General features: G+C 36.1%; 1 protein-coding gene across 1 annotated transcript; it reads right to left on the reverse strand.

Annotated features, from left to right (window-relative positions):
* Window positions 1-5,724: 5,724 nt before the first annotated feature.
* On the reverse strand, window positions 5,725-27,092 carry LOC136029269 (viral IAP-associated factor homolog). Its single transcript, XM_065707515.1, has 4 exons — window positions 26,938-27,092; window positions 17,472-17,833; window positions 8,802-9,010; window positions 5,725-5,988 (listed from the first exon to the last, which is right to left on the reverse strand). Exons 1-4 carry the CDS (start codon window positions 26,941-26,943, stop codon window positions 5,852-5,854), a joined length of 714 nt encoding a protein of 237 aa, XP_065563587.1. The 5' UTR covers window positions 26,944-27,092; the 3' UTR covers window positions 5,725-5,851.

Consider the following 27,092-nt stretch of genomic DNA (forward strand, 5'->3'; position numbering starts at 1 on the left):
AAAAGAATATCCTCCAGAGTCATAGATGACGCATATAGCTCAATGTTTCAGTTGCTGGGTATTTTTACATGGACAGGTAGGAAGCCTGCCGCCCAACCTTCAAGTAGCTGGGATTACACCAAAGCCATTCCTAGGGTTAGAGATGCCTGGGGAAAAATTAATTACAGCGTCTCCCTCAGGACTCAAATATAAGTCAAAAAGCCAAATCAGAGTGAACGATTTGATCAAAGTGGGTAATCTCCCCCTGCTAAAGCGCCCAGGATAGCTGATCTGGCTGTCCCCCCAGGAACAGCTCTGGATCAAACCCCAGCATTACGGTACCGTACGTTAAGATTCCCTCTACAATGAATATCACAATTCATTGCGTAACTTATATAATTAATTCATTTGACCTAAGACAAATTTTAAACGTAAGTTATACCAATTGATCTTTATACCAGAAAGTTAATCATTTTCTCATCATTCGGCAAAAGGTGTAAACTTTTTTTTTAATGCAGTTACTGGTAGCGGTAAAGGAATAAAGGACTTAGTCCAAAATAATCATTAATTTCATCTAGGCTCATTAGACTATTTCAGGAAACCTTGTTTTATTTAGAAATTTTCATAAAGCCCGGAGTGCTATTAAATAAAAAGAAAACAAGCTTTTCCAACTGACAGTAAGGAATAAAATTAAAACTTTTAACAAACAGAAATTATTCAGTAATTGAGGGGGGTCGCCCCTTCATCGTTTCTCTCACTTTCCGCTAAAACCTCGAAATTCTTTGAAAATACGTCTCAGTCAATTTCAACGACCCTTTGTAGGATTCATTCTTAAAGAATTGAGACAAAAGGTCAAACTTTAATATAAAGAGCAAGTGGTTTGGAAGGGGCATTCCCCCTCTTTTACGGAACAATTTATATTTGTTTTAAGCTTTGCTCTCTACTTCCAGTCGAAAAAACTCATTTTTTGTATAGTTTCTGACCGTTTTCAATTCATGCTAGGACCCCCCTCCTCTTCCATATAAAATTCTATCCTGGGAAATCCCTCCGCAAAAAATTCTTCCTACCCCAAGAGATTTCGTTATATTTTCAAATAACAAACACTCTTTGTATACAATGGGCAAATCGCATAACTTAAAGCCCTTTCCCATGGCATTGCGGGGGGGGGGGGGTCAGGTCATCCCTAGAGGCATGATTAGAGGACATTTTAACTATGTTGAACCAAATGGCTACCCCAGAATTTTGATCTGATGTCCTTAGGGAAAAATGTTATGTATGTTGTATTCGTAATTGAAAAATAAAGAACCTGAACCTGAAAAAGTCGAGTGGGAGGGGGACTAGTTGCCTTCTAGTCTTTTTTGTCACAGTAAAAGGATGGTAGGACTTTTAATTTCCGTTTGAGTGAGCCCTCTCCCGATTTCCTAGGACCACAGGTTTGATACGGTCACCCTTGGAAAAAAATAAATAAATATGCACCCGTTATCGTTTTCCAGGCAGAAAATTTAACATTACATATTTCCGTAGATAGAAACTTGAAACCTCTGCGTTAGAATTTTCTGATACACAGAATCCGGTAATGTAATTTTCATTAAGATTACTTGACTTTTTGGGGATATTTCATTTTTCAGAAATCAGGCAAATTTCCTCAGGCTAGTAGTTTTCCATGTGTAAAATTCGACTTAATGAATTTCAAATCAAAATTCTATTTTTTTTTTTTTAGTTTCGATTAGTATTGGGCGGAGTCGCTCCTTACTTACGGTTCGTTACCACAAACTGCCTAAAATCAACTTTGCCTCTAAATCCTATGCCAAGGACATTGAAAACAAAATCAATTATTAGAACTGGATAAGGGAAACTTGAGCAACCGTTAATCCGTTCCAATTATTTCAATCACGTATCTAGGACTTCTGATTATTTTCCCCACCAAGTTTCCTCTAGATCCCTCCACTCTAAGCGTTTTCCAAGATTTTAGGTTTCCCCCTTCAACTCCCCCCAATGCCACCAAATCCAGTCGGTATTTAAAATAGAGCTTCGAGACACGATATCCTTCTAAATATCAAATTTCATTAAGATTCGATTACCCGTTCGTAAGTTAAAAATACCTCATTTTTTCTATTTTTTCCGAATTAACCTCCTCCCCCCACTCTTCCTTTAAAGTTCCATTGATTCATAAGCTTCATAATCTGACTGTCTAAGGTAAGGTTTTCAAACATTAAAACATTAAAAAAAAATACCTTCCCGGGACAAACTTCAGCCTGTAGACCCATCCCTGAAAGCTTCATTTTCCTAACCTAAACCATTTCCGAGATAGCAAGAAGTCAATTAACTAGAATTTTACCTTTATTTGCATCACAAATGAACTTTACGCCCACATTAGCCACGTGGTGGATGTCCTTTACAGAGTAGGCTACATGGTAATACCTTCCAAATGTATAGGCCTTTTTTAGGCCCTGGATTTATTCCCAAAAACAAAATCAGTTATTAGAACTGGATAAGGGAAACTTGAGCAACCGTAAATATATTAAAAAATTGAGTAAAATAGGGAATTCACCTTTTAATGAAAATGATCTCCATGTACAGAGTTACAGTTGTAGGTAGCAGCAGGCGCTAAGTTAAAAAAAAGAAACGGAGGCCAAAATAAAAGAAGAAGCTGAAAACATACGTCACAAAACAACTTAAAAATGTACCTTCTTTATAGGTGTAGCTACCTTTGGAATCAACAGAGCGTTGATGTTTGTTTATACATTTCCGCCATTCAACGTGGCAACACTGACAACATGTGTTACTGCCCTAAAAACTTGATAGTTCTGAATCAAGCAAACGAAAAAATGTTAAAATATGCATGGGGCGAAAACAGCTTTTACTTTGGAGTCCTCTGGGATTACATTCTTCATTATAGAAAAGTCTTAGGCTAGCTTCAAACGTCTGAAGCGAAGTTTGTTACTGTATAATCTATACGTATAGGTATATAGGTTCTATACGTATTTCGTATCGTATACGTATATATAAGTATACGTATACGTATTTTTTCCCACGTATGTATTTTTACAGAGTAAGTTTGTTACTGTATAATCTATACGTATTTCGTATACATATAGGTATATAGGTTCTATACGTATTTCGTATCGTATACGTATATACGTATATATAAGTATACGTATACGTATTTTTTCCCACGTATGTATTTTTACAGAGTAAGTTTGTTACTGTATAATCTATACGTATTTCGTATACGTATAGGTAAATAGGTTCTATACGTATTTCGTATCGTATATGTATACGTATATATATATATATACAGAACAAAAATATATAATATTATATTTGTTTTGTTTCTATAAAACAGAACAAAATCGAAAGTCAGTTTTTTGTTAGACAGTCAAATGAAGGATGTTCAGGATTAGAGCGGAAGTTGCAAAAGGACAATTTCTAATTCGGTGACAATCACCGTAAAATGTAATGAAATGTAATGTAATTTCATGTAATGAAACCTCATTACATTTTATGCTGTTATATTTGGTTACTTTATTAAACGCATTTACAATTTACTAATCGTTATAAACAGGTTACGCGGGCTCAATTGTTATTTTTGATTTTCTGTCAGCTGATAGAATAAAATTGTTAAGAAAAGCAATTTTCACAAACAATTAATGGAAAAGTATCAATGCAGGGATTTAAAAACCAGACCCTCAAATATAAAGGAAAATTCAAACATGTATTTTTCAAATATATAAATTTCATTTACTAAATTATCTCAATACCAAATTATCTCATTAATAATACCAATTATCTCATTTACCAAATATCTCAAAACATTACTTTGAACTTCAAAAGAAATTCGAAATGCAAAACTGTAAAACCCAAATATCGCTCACAGGTATTTCTTAAAAGAAGGGATTTACAATTTTTATTTAATTGATTTGTAGTTTTTTGCCTGAAATATGCTGCGTTTCGCCAACACTAAGTGATTACAAAATATTGCATAGTTGCACACCAACTATTAGGATGGCTTTTCACATTTTCCAACTTTCTACGAGACGTATGAATTATGAATATGAATTTCAGATGAATATGAATTTAAGCTCTGACTTCCCTTCATATGGAATAAAATACGCGGATTGTGGATGAAAATATGTAATAATTTATTTAATTGAAATTGAACAATACAATTTAATAAATAACAATAAATTATTACGGCGGCATAAATCACAAACGGCAGCTACTGCATTAGTCTGGTCATGTCATAAGGATGACCCCGACCGTGTCCCGAAAACCGCACTTGAAGGAACGATTGACAGACAGCGACCGCGAGGAAGACCACGGAAACGGTTAGTGAATAGCTTCGACCGCCAGCACACTATACAAATCTCCAGAACAGTAAAATATAGAGTTTTATATCGAGCCCAGGTTCATATCCTATCAAAAGGAGTGGCCCCAAGAGTTTCCATGACGATGGACAGGATTTCAGTAAGTGCATTATCCCTCTTTATTATGACGAACTATTGACAATAATAATAAATTAAAAACAATATAATAAGTAAAATACAATGAAGAAAATATTATTAAAGCTTAAAATAATTTATGTGGATGAAAATATAGAATACAATATATAGAAAAATAGAAAATATGTGGATTGATACCGGATGAAAAGTCCAATACGGGGTGCGAGAATAAGCAAATATTTTCATTTGTACCTTAGGAACAAGACTGAATCTAGCAGAGGTTACCAGGTTTGACCCCCCTTCGGAATTTTGTCCGAAGCACAAACAAGTAGCAAAATGCATTTAACTGATTTTTGACGCGTTTTGTAAAGATTTTTTTGTATCTATCCCCTCCCCAGGGGGCAAAAATCCTTGATATGGCCTTACCAAAGAACACTTAACGAATAATTGATAAAATCACAGACAAAAAAGTGTATAACATATAGTCCAATAGGCCTAACCTGCAATATTAAAAAAGGGATCAGTTACTAGGAATACCTTGAAACTATTCGTGAAGATAGTGATGAATATTGGCAAACGGGGTTGTCATGTCAGAGGCGCCATTTGGACCAAATCTTGGGGTGGGAATAAACTCCATCTTGGTACTCACTTCGTGTCGCGTAATCATCTAGGAAATGGGCATTTGACAGAACTCGAGAATTTTATTATGTATCTTACCTACTTTCAAAGTTTACAATAATTAATAGGAAATAGCGTAATTACCCAAGGGTCGTCAAGTAATTATGCTCTTTGGTTAATAGGTGTGCAGTAATTTCAAATCAATTGGGCAGAATGGATTATGTTGGATATAATGGATTATTATGGCCGGCAAAGGGCCCTTTGTGGTGGAAGCCTTGGGCCCCCTGGAAAATCTTGGGTGGGCATTTGCTCACCCTTGATCCCCCCCCAAATGGCACCTCTGTGTCATGTTTCTTAAAAAAACAATTTGTTGAACGATCAACTCAAATTTATTAAACAGTATTTATGAAATGATCCTAAAAATTATAATGATAAGTAATCACAAGATTATTTCACAAACTATATTTAATTCTATTTTATTTCTTGTGTAATGATCAATTGTTCTGAACAAGCCAGCTTTTATCAAGCAGCATTCATGAGAGCGTTTTTGGAAGAAACTGAAGACAGACGAGGATCAAATCAATCGGTTACCAATAAAGTGCCTTAGTCAGACAGCTGTATCTTACACCGTTTGTCTGTGGATAAAATGCATGTCTGAAGGCTACCTCAAAAGTCAAAGCCTTCATTAAGAAAAGTAGTTTTATTAAAAGAAATGACTAGGTTAGTTCAAAGTTCAAAAACATCTAAAGCAAAAAGAAATAAAGGCACAAAAGATTTCAATTTTTCTCTCTCGGAGAGATTTTCAAAATATTTCACCAATCAGTATTGTCTCCGTCACTTCTATTACTTCTTCCTAGCTGCGAAAACAAAGCATCTTGTATTTTAGGTCTAGGGTTCGATTCCAAGGTTGTTTTTACTGCACCAGCTTCAGAAAGCATCCATTCCAGCTCTGAAAAGAAATAACGAAGAAAATAATGCAAAATAAGTACTTCCTATTACTGTACAGTTCTCTGTTTCTTTTTTTTGCTAGTGTTTTAATTGCTCTCCCTGCGAGGTCTAAGTTCTCTTTTATTTATCAAACAGTTTGTGGTAACGAAAAGTAAGTAAGGAGCGATGCGGCTCAATAGTAACCGAAACTGTACGAAACAGAGTCTTGATAATAATAGATAAATCAAAAGAATTGAATTTGGATGCTTATTCAAAATATATAAAATTCAGGAAGTTTAAAATTACTCATTAAAAGTTACGAACCTGACACAATTTGCCTAATTTTTGGAGAAGAAGAAAACACCCCTAAAAAATCAAGTGATTCTTAATGAAAATCACATCATAAGACTCAGAATATCAGAGAACCCTACAGTAGAGGCTTCAATCTCCTATATACAAAATGTGGAATTTTGAATTTTTGGACCAGAAGTAAGATCACGGATGCGTATTTATTTGTTTTTTTTCCTAGGGGCAACCGTATCAAAGCAGTGATCCTTGAAGATCGGGAGAGGGCTAATTTGATCGGAAATCAAAAGTTCTAGTGCCCTTTTTAAGTGACCAAAAATATTGGAGGGCAGTTACCTGCCCTCTTTTTGGAAATAAAGTTATAGAAAAAATGCATTCTTATTAAGAGTTTCAATTTATTATTTGAAATATTTTTCGAGGGTTCTTTGAGGTATGTGGAAGAATATTATGGAATTTTTGGAAACTTATGGAAAAAATTTATTTTCATTACAAACTTTAATCTATTATTTGAATCTTTAATTGTATGGATGTTTGATGTGTGTAGAGGACGAAAGTGGAATTTTCGGATCTGAATTCCTTATTATTAGTATTATTACCTTCTATCAACAGCTCGGCAAGAAAAGATATATGAATTGATTTGAACCATCAGTTTTGGTTCTGTAGTTAGTTCACGCTTATGAACAGCCTTGATGGAATTTTTATTCCTGGCATGTCCCTATGATAACTTGTCTGTGCGAGTTCATGGGCAGGCTAGATGGTTTGGTTGAAGAAAAGTTATCTTTCATGTATACACAAGTATATTGCTTAATTACTACTACTAGTAACAACTCACCGCAACACCAGGCCACTTGAGGCCAAAACAGCTACGCACGCTCCTCTTCCATCCCAGTCTATTCAGAACCTCCCTCTTTACACTCTCCCAGGAACTTCCCGTTTCTCATATATCTCTCTTTACGACATCCTCCCACTCCAGCCGTGAATGAACTGCTTTCCATTTAGCTTTAGAAAGGTTGGCTGGATAGGACAATCTTGACTTATGAACGATCTTGATGGAATTTTTATTCCTGGCATGCCCCTATGATAACTTGTTTATGCAAACTCACGTGCCGGCTAGATGGTTTGGATGAAGAGAAGTTGTCTTTCATGTATACAAAAGTATATTGCTTCATTACTACTACTACTAACAACTCACAACAGCACCAAGCCTCTTGAGGCCAACACAGCTACGCAAGCTGTGTACGCACTCCTCCTTCATCCCAATCTACTCAAAGCCTCCCTCTTATACCCTCCCAGGAAGTTCCAATCTTCCATAAATCTTAACGGAAATTTCGTATATTAGTAGACGAGACTTAACTTAGGCCTAAAAAAATTTTACAATATGACTGATCAACACTAACTGTTCCCAAGACAGACATTCATTTATTTTTGCTTTGGAGGAGGGGAGGAGTATTTAATTGTTAAAGTGTCAAATTCTGAAATCTTGGACCTGACTGAAAAGGAAGAAGACGAAAAACCAATAATGAGGGTTATACATTGTTGATTGCAGCACTTATGTTGCTGTAGTGCTGATTGCAGCGCTCAACAAGCTTTCTTTTATTAAGACTAGGTCAATTATTAAACTGTTAAGGTATATGTTCTCTCTAAAAGAAGCGATTTTACAGCATGCCTTCATCTGCAAATTGCACTAAAAGAACAATGTACTTATATTGTTGCAATAAAAGTCTCCAATCTATCCAGAAATAAGATTTTGCTTACACTTTTTTTTAGAAAAATATCTAAAGTTGCTTAAGAAACAGGAAAACTGTCCTTCTACTTAACAATTTTTTAAGTTTCTTTCAGTTTAAAAAGCCTATACATCCAATTTCAAAAATATAATTTGGTAGAACTGAATCTGAGGTGTAAAATGACAATAAAATTTGTGTCATTTGTTGGTTTATTAAAGGCCCAGGAAAGCAGAAAAAAAAATCATACTGAAACTTTTCCCAGGGGACATATATCTTAAGATAGAAAAACAACCAGACCCATGAATAATTTAAATAAAACAGATAAATACCAAATATTGAAAAAGAAAGTTGGTCATAAAATGATAACTATATTTAATACAGCTAATTGGATGTTATTAAAAGCGAGAGGGAAAATATCGAACTAATTTTGTACTTCTGGTCTCTATTTTAATATTCTCTGCAAATTCTAGTAGATGGCATACGAATCATTCTGCGCATTATGGCCAAAGAAAATATCTAACTGAATTTTATTCGTACGGTCTCTATTTTAACATTTTCAAAGATTCAAGTAGATGGCATAAGAATCATTCTGCGCAAAAAAAGACGATAGGAGATGGCTTAATATAATGTAATTATGTCTAACATTGGATGTATAACGTTACAAGTAACATCTCTCTAACGTTATATGTCTAAAGTATCATTGTTAGTCAGCCTTAGAACCTTAAAATTAAATAACAGCGAAAAAAAGACTTTTTATATTAAGACAAAACCCTTGCAAAATCTTTAAGAGAAAAAAAAAACTCACCATCACAGGTGACGCTATTTCCTCCAAATTCTTGTGGCCCAATAAATTGTCTTTTCATTTGTCCATTGTTGTAAATAAATATAGTTGGGACATGACGTTCTGGATAGTTGGGTATACAATTTGTAGCCACACTCTTAAGAAATTTTGTGGTGGGATATTTTTTAGCTAAAGCATTCAGATGATGATTTATCATTTTGCAGAGGGGCACGCTGAAAAAGGAAAGATATAAGCGATACTTAAGCGATATTTTAAGAAAATTCTGCAGTCAGAAATTTTTTAGAAAAAGAAAACGCTGAAAAAAAAGATAAGAAATTCTACATTTTGAAATTTGTTAGATAAAGTGTTGAAGTCATGATTCATCATTTTGCACAGGATCCAAGTCTAAATTTAGACTTTTAATTGACAAAACCTTAAATTCAGACTTGAAATGGCTGAATACTTTCTCTGCTTCATCTTTAATTCCATCTGCTACAACTAGTAACTCACTGCAGCACCAAGCCGCCTGAGGCCAACACAGGTAAGCACGCTCCTCCTCCAACGTAATCTATTCAAGGCCTCCCTCTTTACACCCTCCCAAGAAGTTCCTATTTCCTTTAAATATTTATTTATGAAAACCTCCCACCCCAGACTTCCTATCTAATTCCATCTAGACAATCATTAAGTGTCTAAAAATGGATAAAATTAATGCAGCTTATCAATGGAGTTATGCACAGCTCATAGCTTTATCTCATGTAAAAAACAAAATCTATTAATCTTTAATTTAATGTATTTCTTTAGAAAACCCATTTGAGAAAATGAGAATAGCATTTAATAGCCGTTAATGGCATCTTTTATAAGGTATGAGTAATTATAGCGCCTTCATTCATGTATTTTTTTTATCTGGGACTTAAACGAGTCAGCCAGAATTATATACGAAAATTAATGAATAAGTTACTGCCCGACTATCATTTCACCATCTTATCGGCTTTTATCAGCATCAACCATGGATGAATTATCTTCTACTTCTTGTTTGGATTGTTGTGGAAACACTTTCACACAATTTCATTGCCGAGCTCTTAAACTTGCACTGTGTGCTACAGCTGAGTTCAAACACTGGGTCCCGTATAACCAAGCTGAGATCAAACCCACTACGCCACTACGAGTGCGAATGCAAATGACCTTTATTCTGCTTTGTTGTCTTCTTCTGCATCTTGTTTAGGTTAGTATGGAGATACTTTCGCACGATATCATCACAGGAATAAAAATCCCAGCCCTACACTGTGTTACTACAGATGAATTTGAACTCTGGTCCATAAAATAGTTGCAGGCATCAAGCAATGGCTAACTGTAGAAAAAGCCAAGACTGATATTCCGAGTGAGTGAGAGCCAAATCTGGCATAATCCCTTTTTAGGATTGTATAAAAATGATGTCAAGTATTATGATGTATTTAATCTATCAGAATGACGTATTACGAAGCTAAGATGAATCCCACTATGGAGTCTATAAATCCAACTTTCGGATATTCCTTATATTACATCACAAAAAAACTACTTCAGGAAATATTTCAAAACATTTAACAAGTGTGCCTGAACAATGAATAAAGAAATAGACATGCCTATGATTGTTAGACTAATGTCTTCTTTGTGGGAATCTCAAAGGAAGCAAGGAAATAATGAAAACGGATGGATGTCTATATGTTGGATATGATACTGTAAAGATTATTGCAAGTGTAAAGATTGTTGCTAGGCCAAGGCAAGTTAGATATCAGTGTATTTCTCGTATTTACTGTTTAGTTACTTTAAGGTTACGTTTTTGGTATGTAGTGTTTTATGGCTTTAAGATCGTTTTGATTGTATGACTGTTTCCTGTTTCTGCATTCCTTTCTCTTCCAGGTAGAAGTTGACCATGACCAAGACTTGCGAGCCAATGAATGGCTACTTTGAGGGCCGTGTAACCGGAATGCTCATCCTTGGGACCTGGAAGAGAAGTTGAGACAAAAGACACAAGTTGTGAACAGTTCAGCGTTGGAACCGACTGTGATTAGAATCAAACTTTTTGTCTCTATGTCTAAGAAGCCATAAAGATCGGGGTTATACAAAAGGACACGAGTATATTTTTATATACTTAAGAAAACACATTTACATGAACTATCACGAAATAAGCCGTCCTGGGCGAGTGGATTGGTGCGCTGGATTCAGTTACCTTTGTCTGAGAGGACGGGGGTTCGAATCCCAGTGTACCCAATTGTTCAGTTTGGGACGGGGGTCAGTGGCGTGACTCTGTAAGCTTAGCCAGAGTCGACCCAGATCTAAATGGATACCTGGAGAAATCTGGGGAAGGTAAACAGGAAGGATATGCGAAAGCACAGGATGGTTGACCCCCAGCCCCCCATTGCACTTCCTGGCTGAAGGGCCAAGAAACAGAGATCAGTGCCGCCGATAGGGACTGTAAAGTCTAATGCCGTATCCTTTACCTTTACCATCACGAAACGGTAAATGGCATAGTCTGTAAGCACATTCACACACAGATATAACATATACTAAGGATAGCTTGGCGTTATACAAAAAGTCACTGGAAGAAAAGATGATCCTCAAACAGAAACGTACCGGCAAGCCAAAAATTCATTTCATATCTGTCTTAACCAGAGATTTTCCTAAGCTCAAAATAGTAGGAGAAGGTAGGAGAAGTAGGAGGTAAGAAGGTAGGAAAGGTAGGAATAGCAGGAGAAGTAATTTTAAACTTCACGCTTCCAGAGCCATAAACTATTAAAAAAAAGGAAACAACGTGGATAGATCCGCTTGGTGGTACGACTGAATTTACATGGGCTCCCTTGGATCAGGCAACAGCATTGATCTGTGCTACCCTCTGATGATTACCCTATTGGTTATATAACGCATAAGCATTTCTATAAGGCGGTCAAAGGAGATGCTAACCTATCATCCGGCAGAGCTTTGTGGGCAATTGCACTGCTTAAATCATGACAGTTTTGAAGTTCAAAGCTTTCCAGAGAATCAACTGGTACGAAATTTCATAAAAGTGTCACAGCACAAAAAGTTCTGGTGAGTACTGTTGTTACGAGATTAATAGGCCACAGTGGAGCTGGTGCAAAGACAATACTGGTGTTTGAGGACTGGTATAGGTTGAGGCTCATTGTTATTTGTATACTAGTATTGGCCTCAAACGGTGGGATAATTGAGCAACAGAAGCCATACTGACTGAAATAATTGGGAAAGTAACCGATATTTTAGGAGATCCTTATATTTATACAACCACCTTATATCCTATGAGCTCGCATGGCTCTATTTTGGCTCGAGGTCAATACATGGTTAAAGCTTTTTTATTGTCAAAGCTGCTAGATCAAATAAAAGAATTTTTCAAGAAAAACTAAACATTTGCCTCTTTTGTAAATATATAATTAAACTAGCTGTTGGGGTGGCGCTTCGCGCCACCCCAACACCTAGTTGGTGGGGGCGCTTCGCGCCCCCCCAAGCCCCCCCGCGCGCGTAAGTCGTTACGCGCCATTGTAGTTGTGTCCCTATGTCCCACCTGTGAATATAGATAGATATATATATATATATATATATATATATATATATATATATATATATATATATATATATATATATATATATGTTTTTAACTACGTAAAACTTGCGAATATACAACATTCTTTGCTGTCCCATTGTCTGTGCATATAAATAGATTGTCAGGTTTACCGACTCTTGAACATGCAACATATAATGGTCCATGGGAAAACAATCCGTATTCAGATCTATACCTCATGATTCTAATGATTGCCCTTGAGCTTTGTTGATGGTGATTGCTAATCGACCATTCCCTGAGTCGCCATCGTCATTTATATATCCCCCTGTGCACCCCGGCGTCCCCTTTGTAGTTATGTCCCTGTGTCCCGGTCGTCATTTATATTCCCTGTGTCCCGGTCGTCATTTGTGTCCCGGTGTTCCAGTCTGTGATTTCTCTTTGAGTGTCCCGGGCGTCATTTATATTCCTTGTGTCCCGGTGTCCCGGTCGTCATTTATATCCCCTGTGCCCCGGTCGTCATTTATATTCCCTGTGTCCCGGTCGTCATTTGTATCCCGGTGTCCCGGTCTGTATATACATTCGTTTTTTAGTTTTGTTTTTCTCCTTTATTTTTTTCCTTTTTTCTTTTTTTTCTTTTTTAGTTTATTTAGATTTTTAGATTTTTTAGTTTTTTTATTAGTTTTTAGTTTTTTTGTAGTTTTTACCATTTTTTTAGTTTTTTTAGTTTTTTTTTTTACTTATGTCCTGGTCGTCATTTATACTCCCTGTGTCCCGGTCGTCATTTGTGTCTCGGTGCTTTGTTGATTGCTAATTTATATTATATTTATATTTATATTTTTTATATTTATTAATATTTTTTTAGTTTTCTTTTTCTCTTATTTTTCAGTTTTTTCCTTTTTTTTAGTTTTTTCTTTTTTAGTTTTTAGTTTTTTTTTGTTTTTTACCTTTTTTTAGTTTTTTTAGTTTTTTTAGTTTTTTAGCTTTTTTAGTTTTTTTATTAGTTTTTAGTTTTTTCAGTTTTTTTTAGTTTTTAGTTTTTTACCTTTTTTTAGTTTTTTTTAGTTTTTTAGCTTTTTTAGTTTTTTTTCTTTTTAGTTTTTTTTGTAGTTTTTACCTTTTTTAGTTTTTTTTCTTCTTTTGTATTACTGTGAAATAATTCAGACGTCATATGCGGACAAACACGACGTCACTCGACAGACAGACAGACAGACATAACCCACAAACAACTTATTTTTATATATATTTATTCATATTTTCTTAGCTTTCTTTTTCTCTTTTATTTTTCAGTTTTTTCCTTTTTTTTAGTTTTTTTCTTTTTTAGTTTTTAGTTTTTTTTAGTTTTTTACCTTTTTATAGTTTTTTTTTAGTTTTTTTAGTTTTTTAGCTTTTTTAATTTTTTTATTAGTTTTTATTTTTTTTGTAGTTTTTGCCTTTTTTTATTTTTTTCAGTTTTTTTTTAGTTATTAGATTTTTACCTTTTTTTAGTTTTTTAGCTTTTCTAGTTTTTTTTTTTCTTTTTAGTTTTTTTTGTAGTTTTTACCTTTTTTAGTTTTTTTCTTCTTTTGTATTAGTGTGAAATAATTCAGACGTCATATGCGAACAAACATGACGTCACCTGATCCACAGATCCACACACAGACAACTTATTTTTATATATATAGATTATATGAAATAGCACAGGGCAAATTGCACTAATTTTATTCAAACGCTAAGTAAATAACGATGAAAACGACACTGCATTTCCACCATGCAATACCTTTAAATCAAACATCTCATAATAGATACCTTAGTTCCAAGTCTAACCATCCTCTACATGTTAAAAGGGGTGAGGTAAGTTAACTATTGAAGTTACATGTAGAATAAACACTTTATGTAAACAATGGGAAAATTTCATAGCTTTCAGCCCTTTCCTCGGGCACTGTGGGGGATTAATTCGTCACTAAGACATATTTATTAGAATTGTCGACTGACTAGGTTGAACAAAATGGCTATTTCAAAAGTTTGATCCAGTGACTTAGGGAAAAAAATGAGCGTCGGGGGGCCTAGTTGCCCTCCAATTTTTTGGTGATTTTAAAAGGACACTAGACAATTATTTTTTAATTTACTTTCAATTTTATTGAAGTTTTTAAAAACTTTTTAAAACTTTTAATTCAAGAAAAAGCAAAAAACAAATAAACACGCATCCATGATCTTTCTTCTGGTAAAAAATACAAAATTCCAGATTTTTACAGATAGGAACTTGAAACCCCTACATAAGGGTTCTCTGATGCGCTAAATCTGATGGTGTGATTTTCATTGAGATTCTATAGCTTTTACAGGGCGTTCCCCCCTTTTTTCAAAAATTAGGCAAAATTCCTGTGGGCCGTAACTTTTGATGGGTAAGACTAAACTTGATGAAACCTATATATCTAAAATAGCATAAAAATCCGATTCTTCTGGTGTATCTATTAGTGTCAAAATTCCATTTTTTGGAGTTCCAGCTACTATTGAGCCGGGTCGCTCCTTACTTACAGTTTATTACCACGAACTGTTTGATTAGCCATGATAATCCCTCAGTTTTACAAATGTAACTTCAGAATAAAGGAAAAATTAAAGATCTGAGACGAAATACATGCAAAAGATGTTTAAAAAGGTCGTTAAAAGTCTCAAAAGTCCTTAGAGGTTAAAAAAGACATTTTCAAGGAAAATATAAAAAAATATACTTTTAAAATCTTGGGGGGGGGGAGGTTGAGTTGCAGAAAAATCTAAGACACTATTAAAGGTTGACTGTATGCAGAATTGGTGAAAAAGAAGTCAATTGACCTTTATTTTTAAGATTTTAATTACAAAACATAACAAGTTATATTTATGTCGCGAAAATTTCGTAAATTGAAAGTAGCAGATTTATTATGCAAGATAAATATATTAACAAATATTAGTCCAACATCTCGGTTAATCAATAAAAGGATTAAGACAAATTGTTATTCAAAAATATGAATTATCAAATTTAAAGTAGTAAATTCCTTTTTTCTTACCCAGGATGTCTTGATAACTTTATTCGGCGAGTCTGTCAATTCGTAAGGGCTATTCAAGTCAATTATTCATTGATTTATTGCTAATCAATAACCAATTTTAGGACCAGCAAAATGAAGCACTTCGAGACATAAAAATGCTCAATATTGGCAAATCGACGTTGCATTTCATTGTTTTAAGCTTTTCAACAAAATTTATGCCGCAACATCAAATATTTTTTTCTTGTCATCAAACGAAACCTATGTGCACCTCAGCCTGGCCGGATAAAATGGCACATATGTGTCTAAGGCTTAGACATGTTTGCACTCACCTAGGGTGCAAACAGAAGAGGGTGGTGTAAAAATTTTCTTTCCCCATAAAAACAATAGTAGTGCCATACCACAAATAATAGGAATGTTCGTCAGCTTTGAATTAAAGCCATATCAGTTAGGGTTCAAAACACTTGTCATTTTAGAGTCCAATCCCACTTTCAACTCTCAGAAAAAACTAATCAAAGAGTTCGTGGTAACGAACTGTAGGTAAGAAGCAAAACGACTTAATAGTAACCAAAACTCTAAAAAATCAAAAGATGTGTAAAAAAATTGGCTTGTTATGCTGATTCCAGATATATAAAATTCATCAAGTTTAATGTTACCAATCAAAAGCTACAAACCTGAGAAAATTTGCCTAATTTGGAAAAAAATTGGGAAACACTCTAGAAGTCAATGGATCTTAATGAAAAGCACATCATCAGATTCGGCGTATCCAAGAACCCTGTAGTACGAGTTTCAAGCTTCCATCTGCAAAAATGTGCAATTTTGTATTTTTGCCAAAAGAGATCACGGATGCGTGTTTATGTGTTGTTTTTTTTTGGTTTGTTTTCCCCACGGGTGATTGTATTGACCCAATAGCTCTAGAATATAGAGAGAGTGCTCATTTGAACGAAAATTCATAGTTCTAGTGCCCTTTCTACGTTTTACCTTTTAGATTGGAGGGCAACTAGTCCCCCTCCCAGCCCCCTTTTTTCTTAAAGTTGCCCAATCAAAATTTTGAGATAGCCATTTTGTTGGAGAGGCCCAATAACTATTTTAGGGTAGGGGATGAATTTTCTACTTGGGGGATCTTCTATGGGGAGAATTTTCCATGGGGAGGGATGTTTTCATGGTAAGGGGTGAACTTTCCAGGGAGGATTTTCAGCTAGAATGAAATTGTCTGAAAAATTATTTTCTGATGAGGGGGGGGGGACTTTACGTGGGATAACTTTCAGTGGAGGGATTGTCTGTGGGGAGAAGGAATTTCCCATGATAGAGGAAAAGGATTCCCGGCATTACTTAAAAACAGTAAGAAATTAAATGAAAATAACAAGTTTTTTCAACTGAAAGTAAGGACCAACGTCACAACTTAAAACAAACCGAAAATTATTACTTATATGAGGGGGCTGTCCTCTTAACAATACCTCGCTCTTTACGCTAAAGTTTCACTTTTTGTCCAAATTCTTTAAGAACAACTCCTGTAATACACGGGCTTTTTATTTGAATAATAAGGATTTTAAAATGTTTGACAAAAATAAACTTTGGCGTAAAGAGCAAGGTATTGAGGAGAGGGCAGCCCCCTCATATAAGAAATAATTTCTGTTCGTAATAATAATAAAATCGTAATAAAATAATAAGTTCTGATGTTGCTCCTTACTTTCTGTCGAAAAAAACTTTTTTTATTCAATTATATCTAAGCACTGGGCCTATGTACATCTCTGGTTATCAGAAACGTGTCAAAAGGTTGGACGTGTTTTCACCTAGGGTACAAACAGAAGAGATAAAAAAGGTAAAGGATATAGCATTAGACTCTACAGTCCCTACTAGTGGTGCTGATCTCTGTTTCTTGGCCCTTCAGCCACGAATTACAATGGGGGGCTGGGGGCCAACAATCCTGTGCTTTCGCACACCCTTCCTTTTAACCTTCCCCAGATTTCTCAGGTACCCATTTAGAGCTTGGTCAACTCTGGCTAAGATTACAGAGTCACGCCACTGACCTCCATCCAGAACTGAACAATTGGGTACACTGGAATTCGAACCCGCGTCCTCTCTGACAAAAGATCCTGAATCCAGCGAGAAGAGACTGGTTGAAAAATCCTTTTACCATTAATAGAATAAAGGTACCTATGTTGATAGAGATGCAAAACCACCCAAACTTCTTCCCCTGCATTATTCACTTCTTCTTTATATTCTGGTGCAGATATTTCTTTAACATCACCAAACTTTGATTTTGCCATTAATGCCTTGATTTCAGCTATTCTCTTATTCCTGTATTCCAAAAGTATTCTTTCATCTTCTTCGTCTTCCAGAAGGTCAAGCTCATCTAAACCTAAATCGGCAATATTGCTTTGGCCATTTGAATGCTTGGATGCTGCTTGGTCAATTAAGTTGACAATCTGATCTTCAGTGACTTCAGCCTCCTTTTTCTGAGGTATGATTCCATGTTTCCTTAGAGCATCATTCCACTGAGTATCTTGATTAGCATCCTGTAAAAAATCTTATATCAGAAATAAAATATAAACCCCAAAAATATCAAAAAACTTAATAATTTTGACAGAAATCTAAATATGAAACAGTGCAATAGATAACATGTGTTGAAATGATCACAAAACCTTTAGTTTTGTTTGCAGTTGTTTCAATGCGTTCACAGACTAGTAACTGTGCAACCATATTCTTCATGCTTAGATTCATACCTTGATGTAGAGAAGGGGCGGGGGCTAGGAGATGCACGTCCCTTAAGTTTTTCAACATCCCTTAAAAAAATTGGTCTATAATGCACTTTTTTTGTGACTACCCAATCCCTTGTCATTGTAAGTATTTTTTCATAAGTTAGGCAGGATTGCTTTATTCAGACGACAAGACTGATACAAAAACTGGAATGAAATGACCCCCCCCCCACCTAAAAAAAAGTTCTAAAAGGCGAAGTATACCAAGGTTACTTAAAAACAGGAATTTGAGTTGAGCAACTTCAACTTAGCAGGAGTCCATATAGTTTATGTAGCAATCCACAGCCCTTGTCAAAGCTATAGCTAAATAGTATATACTAGTTTTGAAATTTACAGTTCCTATTCCAGATATTTTTTTTTTAATAGAACTTTATTTATACTTTTTGGTTCCATTCAAAATTCCAAATCTTTAATAAATCAATTTAGTGTTGATTGAATATTGGTTTGAGGCATAGGCATCAAAGGGAGTGCAACAGTTCAGTGAACCAAAATGTGCCTCCCATGCATTATTTGTTGATCTAAATTTTGCCAAACCACTTCTGTATGGGATTTCTGGAGTTTCAACTTTGGCCATTCCAGTGATATTTATCTTTTCATCCAACAGCATTTTCAAGGGGTATAAGATACTTTTTGAATTCCCATAATTTGCCTTCAGATTTACATTCTACTATTGAGATTAGCCAAAATAATAGCAACCATTCCTTAATCAGCACCAAATGGCAATTTTTTCTCACAACACAATTTTTTTGAAAATGAGATTTTGGTCACTGTAGGCTGTGGTTTGCTCTTTACTTAATTGTATCCACTGCTCTAACGATACTTTGAGATAAAAATTGGTTAATTCTTTCCCCTCCCCCCCCCCAAAAAAAAAGAAACAACTTTAAATTCCCCTGCCAAACAATCCCCTTCTTTCTCCAACAGAGCCTGGAAATTTCAACTTTATTTCCAAGTCATTCCAAAGATGCTGCAGACATGCATTTTCAAAGAACTGTGATATACATAATGTCTTTCAATTTACCTCCCCCCTCCCAAGTCAAAATTAACAGCCAACTTGAGACTCCAACACTCCCTCAAAGTTTCTACTCAACCCCTTAGGCCATCCCCAAAATACTACAAAAAAAAAAGAAAAATAAGATGCACCTAGCATCTTTTAATTTACTAAATAAGAATGTTGTTTCCAGAGTATACTTCTAGGAAACTCAGGGAATTTTGCCCTATGAGACAATTTGTGAGAGTTCATTCAAATACAACTTGTAGGTAACAAACTTTTATGGTCTATTTTAAAACCCCCACTTCCTCCTAAAAAATGAATAATTATCTAAGCCCAAAAACTGGGTGAGAAGAAAGGCCATGTGAGAGGGGCTGGTTACCCTCCAATCGCTTTAGCAATTAAAGAGTACACAAGAACTTTGAACTCCCCATTTCAATGACTTACTTCTGTTTCTGGGATGTAGATGTCCCCACATGGTGTCTTTTACACAGATACTAAAGTTTTAACTTAATACACTTAAAAACACTTGAAATATTGCAGGAGCACCATTTTGACTACCTGAATACACATAGTGTCTTTAGATTTAGTTCAACTTCCCTTCAATGTTTTCTAAGAGTTCCATCTTAGTACCCTAAGACATTCTTGAGAAATTGCAGATTTGGTCTTTTGGCAAAGTGGATGTGCTGAGTGTCTTTTGATTTAACTCAACATTCCCTGAAAGTTTCAACTTAATATATATGACTTTTTTGAACACCCAGGATCACACAAGACCACCTTTACCTTGTATCACACTTGCTAGTGATATAGATGAATCCAGTGTATGCCAGTTAGTGATGATGAGACCGTGGGTCATTGAAATTGGGACAACATTTCCCAATAGTGAAACATGTATGTAAACAACAGGCAACTTGTAAAATTTATAACTATTGCCTCAGTGGTAGTGGAGGATCATGTTATCTCTAGAGGGATATTTATTTGATCTTCTCTTTATTTTGAGAAAAAGACTCAAATGGCACAATCTCAAAATTGTGATTGTAGGTTGTTTGAAGTTAGGGAGCTGGTTCCCTTCCTGTCACTTAACACTATTGAAGGGGCAATAGAACTTTCAATTTTCTACCAAAAGAGTTCCCTCTGAAGTTTCAACATCCACTGTTTCCACACAAAGGAGCCTAGTGAAAATCAAAAATAATATTACCATATTACCCTTTACTTGGGCAGTACTGTTCTGCTGGTAATATATTCTAATTCTAAAATTACTTCTTGGAGAAATTCAAGAAGAGTGTGAAATCCCCCAAAATCAAGTCTAATAGCAAGTATTCCAAGAACTTTATCATTGCCCAGAATCCTTTGATAGAAGCTTACAGTCCCATATCTTGAAAAACAAACCATTCTAGCTCATAAACTTATTAATTCAAAGGTACTTCCTGATCTCTTTCCTCTGGCATCTCAGGACTCTTGTACAAGGGGACATAACTTACAGTTATCTAGGGATTTCTCCTCAAAGCAGCAACATGCCTATTTTCTGACTAACTGTGTTGTCAGCCTCTGGAACAAATTACTGCCAGATACCAATGCTGCCCAAACCAGAAACTGCATTAAGAACCATATTGACAACAAATGGTCAACAAAAGAATGAAAGTATAACTGGGAAGCACTTGAATCAGCAACATCAAACCACTAGTGTAGAATACTCACCTTGCTTTGCTTGCATTAGTGTCTTATTTATAGTGTGCCTTTATTTATTCTTCCTTGTGTGAGTGATTGCTTGCTTGCTTGTACATATCGCTTTTTCTTTTATAGGTGCTTGAGTTATAATAAACAATTAAACATCTACATGGTGTCAGAAGTAACCAAGTAAAGATGGATTCAGTTCATTGCTCAACACCAACGATCAACTGGAATTCACAAAACTTGAAACATGCATGGAATAGATTTAAGCAGCATGCAAAATTAATGTTCAGTGGCCCCCTTAGTGGTAAAGCAGAAACTGTAAAATGCTCATACTTGCTCATATGGGTTGGTGAAAAAGGCAGGGATATATTTAACACCTTCACTATTGCTAACTCAGAACAGAATGTATCTGCATACCTGGCAAAGTTGGACACTTATGTGGAACCAATGGCAAACCCCATTTTTGCCAGATACAAATTTCACAAAAGGAAACAGGATGCTGTAGAGACAGTTGAACAATATGTAACAAGTCACAAGATCTTAGCAAAAGACTGCTCATTTGGGAGTTCAGAAGATGAAATGGTCAGGGACAGGCTAGTTTTTGGTATAAGAAATGACAGAATCAGAGAAAAATTGCCTACACAGGGATCAACACTCACTCTCACTACTGCCATTAACACAAGCCGAGCAATGGAAGAAACCCAAGCACAACTACTAACTATGAATGAAGCTGAGCACAAGACAGCTATCAAACAAGAAGTCGATGTTGTGAGCAAATATCCTGAATGTTATATGTGTGGTGGACAATATTCCCATGGACACAAGCGCCCTGCAAAAGGAAAAATATGCTCCAAGTGCGGTAAGATCAACCATTTTGCTAGAGTTTGCAAGAGTAAAACAGTTCACCAGCTAGGAATTGCAGGAACAAGCTCTGGTTCTCAGGCTATACATGCATTAGACTTCTCCCCTTGCTTGGGAAGTGAGTTGTATATTGATTCAATGAATCAAACCAAATACCATCACAATGATCTGTACTTCAGTACACAGAAGAAGTACATCAGCTTCAAGCTTGATACAGGAGCAGATGCCAACATACTTCCATTAAAGGAATATGAGAGATGTTGTCCCCGTCCCATACTAAACAAAACCAACAGTATCCTGACAAGCTATACCAATGGGAAGTTGAACGTATATGGAGTGTGTGAAGCTGAAATACAATATAAAGATAGGCCTGGACAGAAGCACAAATTCTTCATGGTTGACACTCAGAAAGTGCCAATAATTAGTAGGCAAACCAGTGTTGATCTTGGTCTTGTCAAATTCATATTTGATGCGAAAACAATGCAACCTTGCCCTGATAGAATCAAGATCATGATAGACCAATATGCTGATGTCTTTGAGGGTATTGGCCAACTTCCTGGCATGTGTAAGCTGACGCTGAAGGAAGGAGCAGTTCCTACAGTTCAACTCCCAAAACGTGTACCATTTGGATTTGAGAAGAGATTAAAGGCTGAACTCGATCGCCTGGAACAGATGAAAATCATTGAGAAAGTTACAAAGCCTACTGACTGGGTTAATTCTGTTGCAATAGTGGAGAAAGCAAATGGGAACTTAAGGATATGTCTGGACCCTGTGGACCTGAACAAGAACCTAAAAAGACCACATTATCTGATCCCAACATTCGAGAGCATCACCCAGAGGTGTGCTGGAGCTAAGATTTTCTCCAAACTTGATGCCACTAGTGGATTCTGGTCAATGATGCTTGATGATGAATCATCTGACTTGACAACTTTTAACACCATCTATGGTTGTTACAAATTCAAAAGGTACCCCTTTGGCCTAAACTCTGCACAAGACGATTTCCAGAGAAAAATGGAAGAGGCCTTTGAAAACCTCAATCTAGGCCTAATAGTCGATGACATAGTCATTTGTGGTGCTGATGATAGTGAACACGATGAAAGACTGAAAGCAGCGCTAGAACCTGCACGTGAGAAAAATGTGAAGTTTAACCAAGAGAAATGTGTGTTTGGTGCAGAGAGCATCCCATACTTTGGGCATCTTCTGACCTTGGAAGGAATAAAGCCCGACCCCAAAAAACTCAGGCTATTACAGAAATGCCACCGCCAGAAAACAGCAAGCAGCTTCAAAAACTTCTAGACATGCTTAACTACTTGTCGAGGTACATACCAAACTTGTCCTCATTAAACAAAAGCCTAAGAGAGCTAGCACGGGCTGATGAGTACAAGTGGAAACCAGCTCATGAAAAAGCATTTTCAAAGGTAAAATCAGTCCTTTGCAGCAACTTAGCATACTTTGACCCAAAGTGCAAAAACATAGAGATAAAAGTAGATGCATCAAAGCATGGTCTAGGCACAGTACTAGCAGTTGACAATAATGTTGTCGCCTTTGGCTCATGTTCAATGAGTGAAACCAAGCAGCAGTATTCACAAATAGAGAAGGAATTGCTGGCAGTTGTATTTGGATGCAAGTATTTCCACCAGTATATATATGGCAGAACCGTAACAATAACAACAGACCACAAACCTCTAGAAAGCATCCTTGTAAAACCAATATCCAAAGCACCACCACGGCTACAGCGCATGATGCTGTCAATACAGCCATATAGTTTGAAATTTGTATACAGACCAGGTTCTGAAATACCTGTGGCTGACACTCTGTCAAGGTTGCACACACCTGACCTCAACAATGAAAACAAGAAACAAGCAGAAGTCTTTGTCCATACACTCTTCAAAAACTTACATATATCTAATGGGAAAATGGAAAAAATCAGGAATACAACCTGTACTGAATTACGAAAATTAAGCTAGACTATACTTGATGGATGGCCCCTATCTTGACGACAGTGTGATTCCAGCTGTTTGACTTTCTGGAACTACAGAGACGAACTTGTAGTCAACCAAGGCATAATCTTGAAGGGGACAAGAGTTGTAGTGCCCCCATCCATGCAGCATGAGATCCTTCAATAACTGCATGTATCACATCTTGGCATCACCAAAACCAAGCAGCGCACTAGGACTGTCGTATTCTGGCCTGGTATCACAAAAGATATCACTTCCTATATATCCCAGTGTGATGCTTGCAATGCCTTTCATGACAAGCAGCAGCAAGAGCCACTTAAATGCTCAGAGATCCCAAAGCTGCCTTGGGAACACATTGCCATTGACATCTTTGACTTGCAAAATCGCCAGTATCTTATCACTGTCAACTACTATAGTCGATTCTTTGAGCTTGATAAGCTTGACTCATTGACATCATCAGCTATCATTGTGAAATTAAAGAGCCAATTTAGTCGCCATGGAATACCAAAATTACTCACATCTGATAACGCTCCAAATTTTCTGTCATCAGAATTTGAGCAATTTGCCAAATTATGGGACTTTAGCCACAAAACGAGCAGTCCAAAATATCCACAAGCTAATGGACTTGTTGAAAAGACAGTCCAAACTGCCAAAAAGCTCAAGTCAAAGGCACTAGAGGACAAATCGGATCCATACTTAGCAATTCTTGAATATTGGAAAACACCAATTGATGATGGTCACCACTTACCTGCAGAATTGCTGATGAGTCACCAGCTTCATTCTGTACTACCGGTGATTTCATCACAACTCAAACCAAAAATAGTGCCTTACTTGTTGTTTGAATTCAACAAACAAAAGAAACAAGGAATTCAGAAATCTTACCATGACCAAACAGCAAAATCATTGACTGCATTGAAGGAAGGGCAACCAGTTTGGGTCAAACTTAGTGACAAAAAGAGGTGGGAAAGAGCATTGCTAGTCAAAGTTTTTGGAGATGCCCCCCACTCGTATCTGGTGAAGACTCAAAATGGCTCAACTTATCAGAGGAACCAACAACACATCAGGCCCCAAATGAGTCCAAATGATGATCCTCTAGGGACCAAAAAAGATAATACTCTTCATCCCTCACCAAGACCCATCTCCAATGGCACATCATTTGAAGCTGGAAACGTCTCACCATTTGGAACCACACCTTTGCCACGAGTACTCTTGGATCCATCATCTCCAGAGCAAGCATTAACATCTCCTCTTGCCCTTAGAACTCCAGGGCCTATAGCTGTACCTCCACAGAGCAATGAGGATGTCTCTACCCAGATGCTGAGAGATACCAGACATACCACTTGTTCTGGTTGGTTAGTCAAACCTGTCATTCCCTTGGATCTTTGAAGTAGTAGCTTATAAAGAAGAGGAGATGTAGAATACTCACATTGCTTTGCTTGCATTAGTGTCTTATTTATAGTGTGCCTTTATTTATTCTTCCTTGTGTGAGTGATTGCTTGCTTGCTTGTACATGTTGCTTTTTCTTTTATAGGTGCTTGGGTTATAATAAACAATTAAACTTCTACAACTAGTCAAGTAGGCTATACATATTCAACTATGTGTCAAGAATTATTGACTCTGGAGTTTCTACAAGGAAAAATCCTTAGATTGCTCCAAGAGCTGTAATTTAAAGTAAGCAAGCCCACTTTACACATTTTTATTTTGCCCCATGGAGGAGGAGGGTCAACCAGAAACAGATACACTTCTAGAGTTAGCACTTCTAAGTGCTTTAAACTGAAAACTATGCTGCTATACAGCATAGTTTCCAGTTTAGAACACTTGGAACAAAACTAAACACTTACCTCTGAATACTCTGTTAAACTAGATGTTTACTTGATACATTAGCCTAAGAAGCCTAGGCTATTTTCATTTTTTTTAACTGTTTGCATAATTGGTAAAATTCTAGTTAATTGACTTCTTGCTATCTTGGAAAGGGTTTAGGCTAGGAAAATGAAACTTTCAGGGATGAATCTACAGACTAAAGTATGTCCTGGAAAGGTATTTTGAAGCAACTACCTCTACTCCTTCTCCCTGTAGAGGCCCCTGACCTTTGATTACCTTTAAGAATATGTGTGTTATAAAAGTGAAACCTTGCAAAATAGGTTTTCTGCTTAATTGAAGTACAACAAAATTGTTTTAAGCTTCATAACTTTGCTCAATTCTACTTTATAAGGTTTTAAAGATATCCAAATGCATTTCCTAAATTAAAAAAAAAACATTGATAGGGCTCAAAATTCTACTCAGATAACAGGAATTGTATTTTCAGAACTAAAGACAGAGAAAGGGCAGCTGGTAACTGAACATTATGGAAAAATGTTTTTTTGTCAAAATTTCAATAGGTAATAGACCTGTCATGTAGGCAAATTTCAGGGCCCTCTACAGGGAGAAGGAGTAGAGACGAATAATTTAAAATACCTTCCTGGAACATCCTTTAGCCTGTAGACCATCCCTGAAAGTTTCATTTTCCTAACCTAAACACTTTCCAAGATAACAAGAAGTCAATTGACTAGAATTTTATAATGTTACTTTCTACGAAGGAGTGATTGAGGTGAAATTCTAGTTAATTGACTTCTTGCTATCTCGGAAAGGGTTTAGGTTAGGAAAATGAAACTTTTAGGGTTGTATCTACAGACTAAAGTATGTCCCAGGAAGGCATTTTGAAGCACCTACCTCTACTCCTTCTCCCTCTAGAGAGCCCCAACCTTTTATGACCTTTAAAAATATGTGTGTTATAAAAGTGAAACCTTGCAAAATAGATCTTCTGCTTAATTGAAGTACAATAAAATTGTTTTCAGCTTTGTAACTTTGCTCAATTCCATTTTATAAGGTTTTAAAGATGTGCAAATACATTTCCTAAATTTTGAAAAAACACATTGATATGGCTCAAAATTCTACTCAAGTAACAGGAATTGCATTTTCAGAACTAAAAGCAGAGAAAAGGCAACTAGTAACTGAAAATTAAGGTGAAATGTTGTTTTGTCAAAATTTCAATAGGTAATAGACCTGTCATGTAGCCATATTCCAGGGCCCTCTAGAGGGAGAAGGAGTGGAGGTGAGTACTTTAAAATACCTTCCCAGGACATATTTTAGCCTGTAGACCCATTCCTGAAAGTTTCATTTTCCAAACCTAAGCCCTTTCCAAGATAGCAAGAAGTCAATTAACTAGAATTTTACCGTGATTGAAAATTAGTACCACCAAGCTCCTTGGTAAAGCTCCAAGCAGCAGCAATCACTATATTTGGAGAGCACTGGAGGGAGAATCTTAAGATGGACTTATTTTTCTGTCTGATTTCTACCATGTAACACCCCTTTTCTAAGATTTGCTGGTCTTATAGATACTATACCTGCATATTTAGAAAGCAATTGGTTTGATTACAGCTAATCTATTGAGGGTGTGTTCCAGCTGATGCTTTTTCAGTAACTGCAGTTACTGCGCGGTAACTGCCCATTTCTAACTGCAGTAGAGCCAGTGGGAACGGCACAGTAAGCTGACTAGCAG

This window comes from Artemia franciscana, chromosome 7, assembly GCF_032884065.1.
Source record: "Artemia franciscana chromosome 7, ASM3288406v1, whole genome shotgun sequence".
Taxonomy (NCBI): domain Eukaryota; kingdom Metazoa; phylum Arthropoda; class Branchiopoda; order Anostraca; family Artemiidae; genus Artemia; species Artemia franciscana.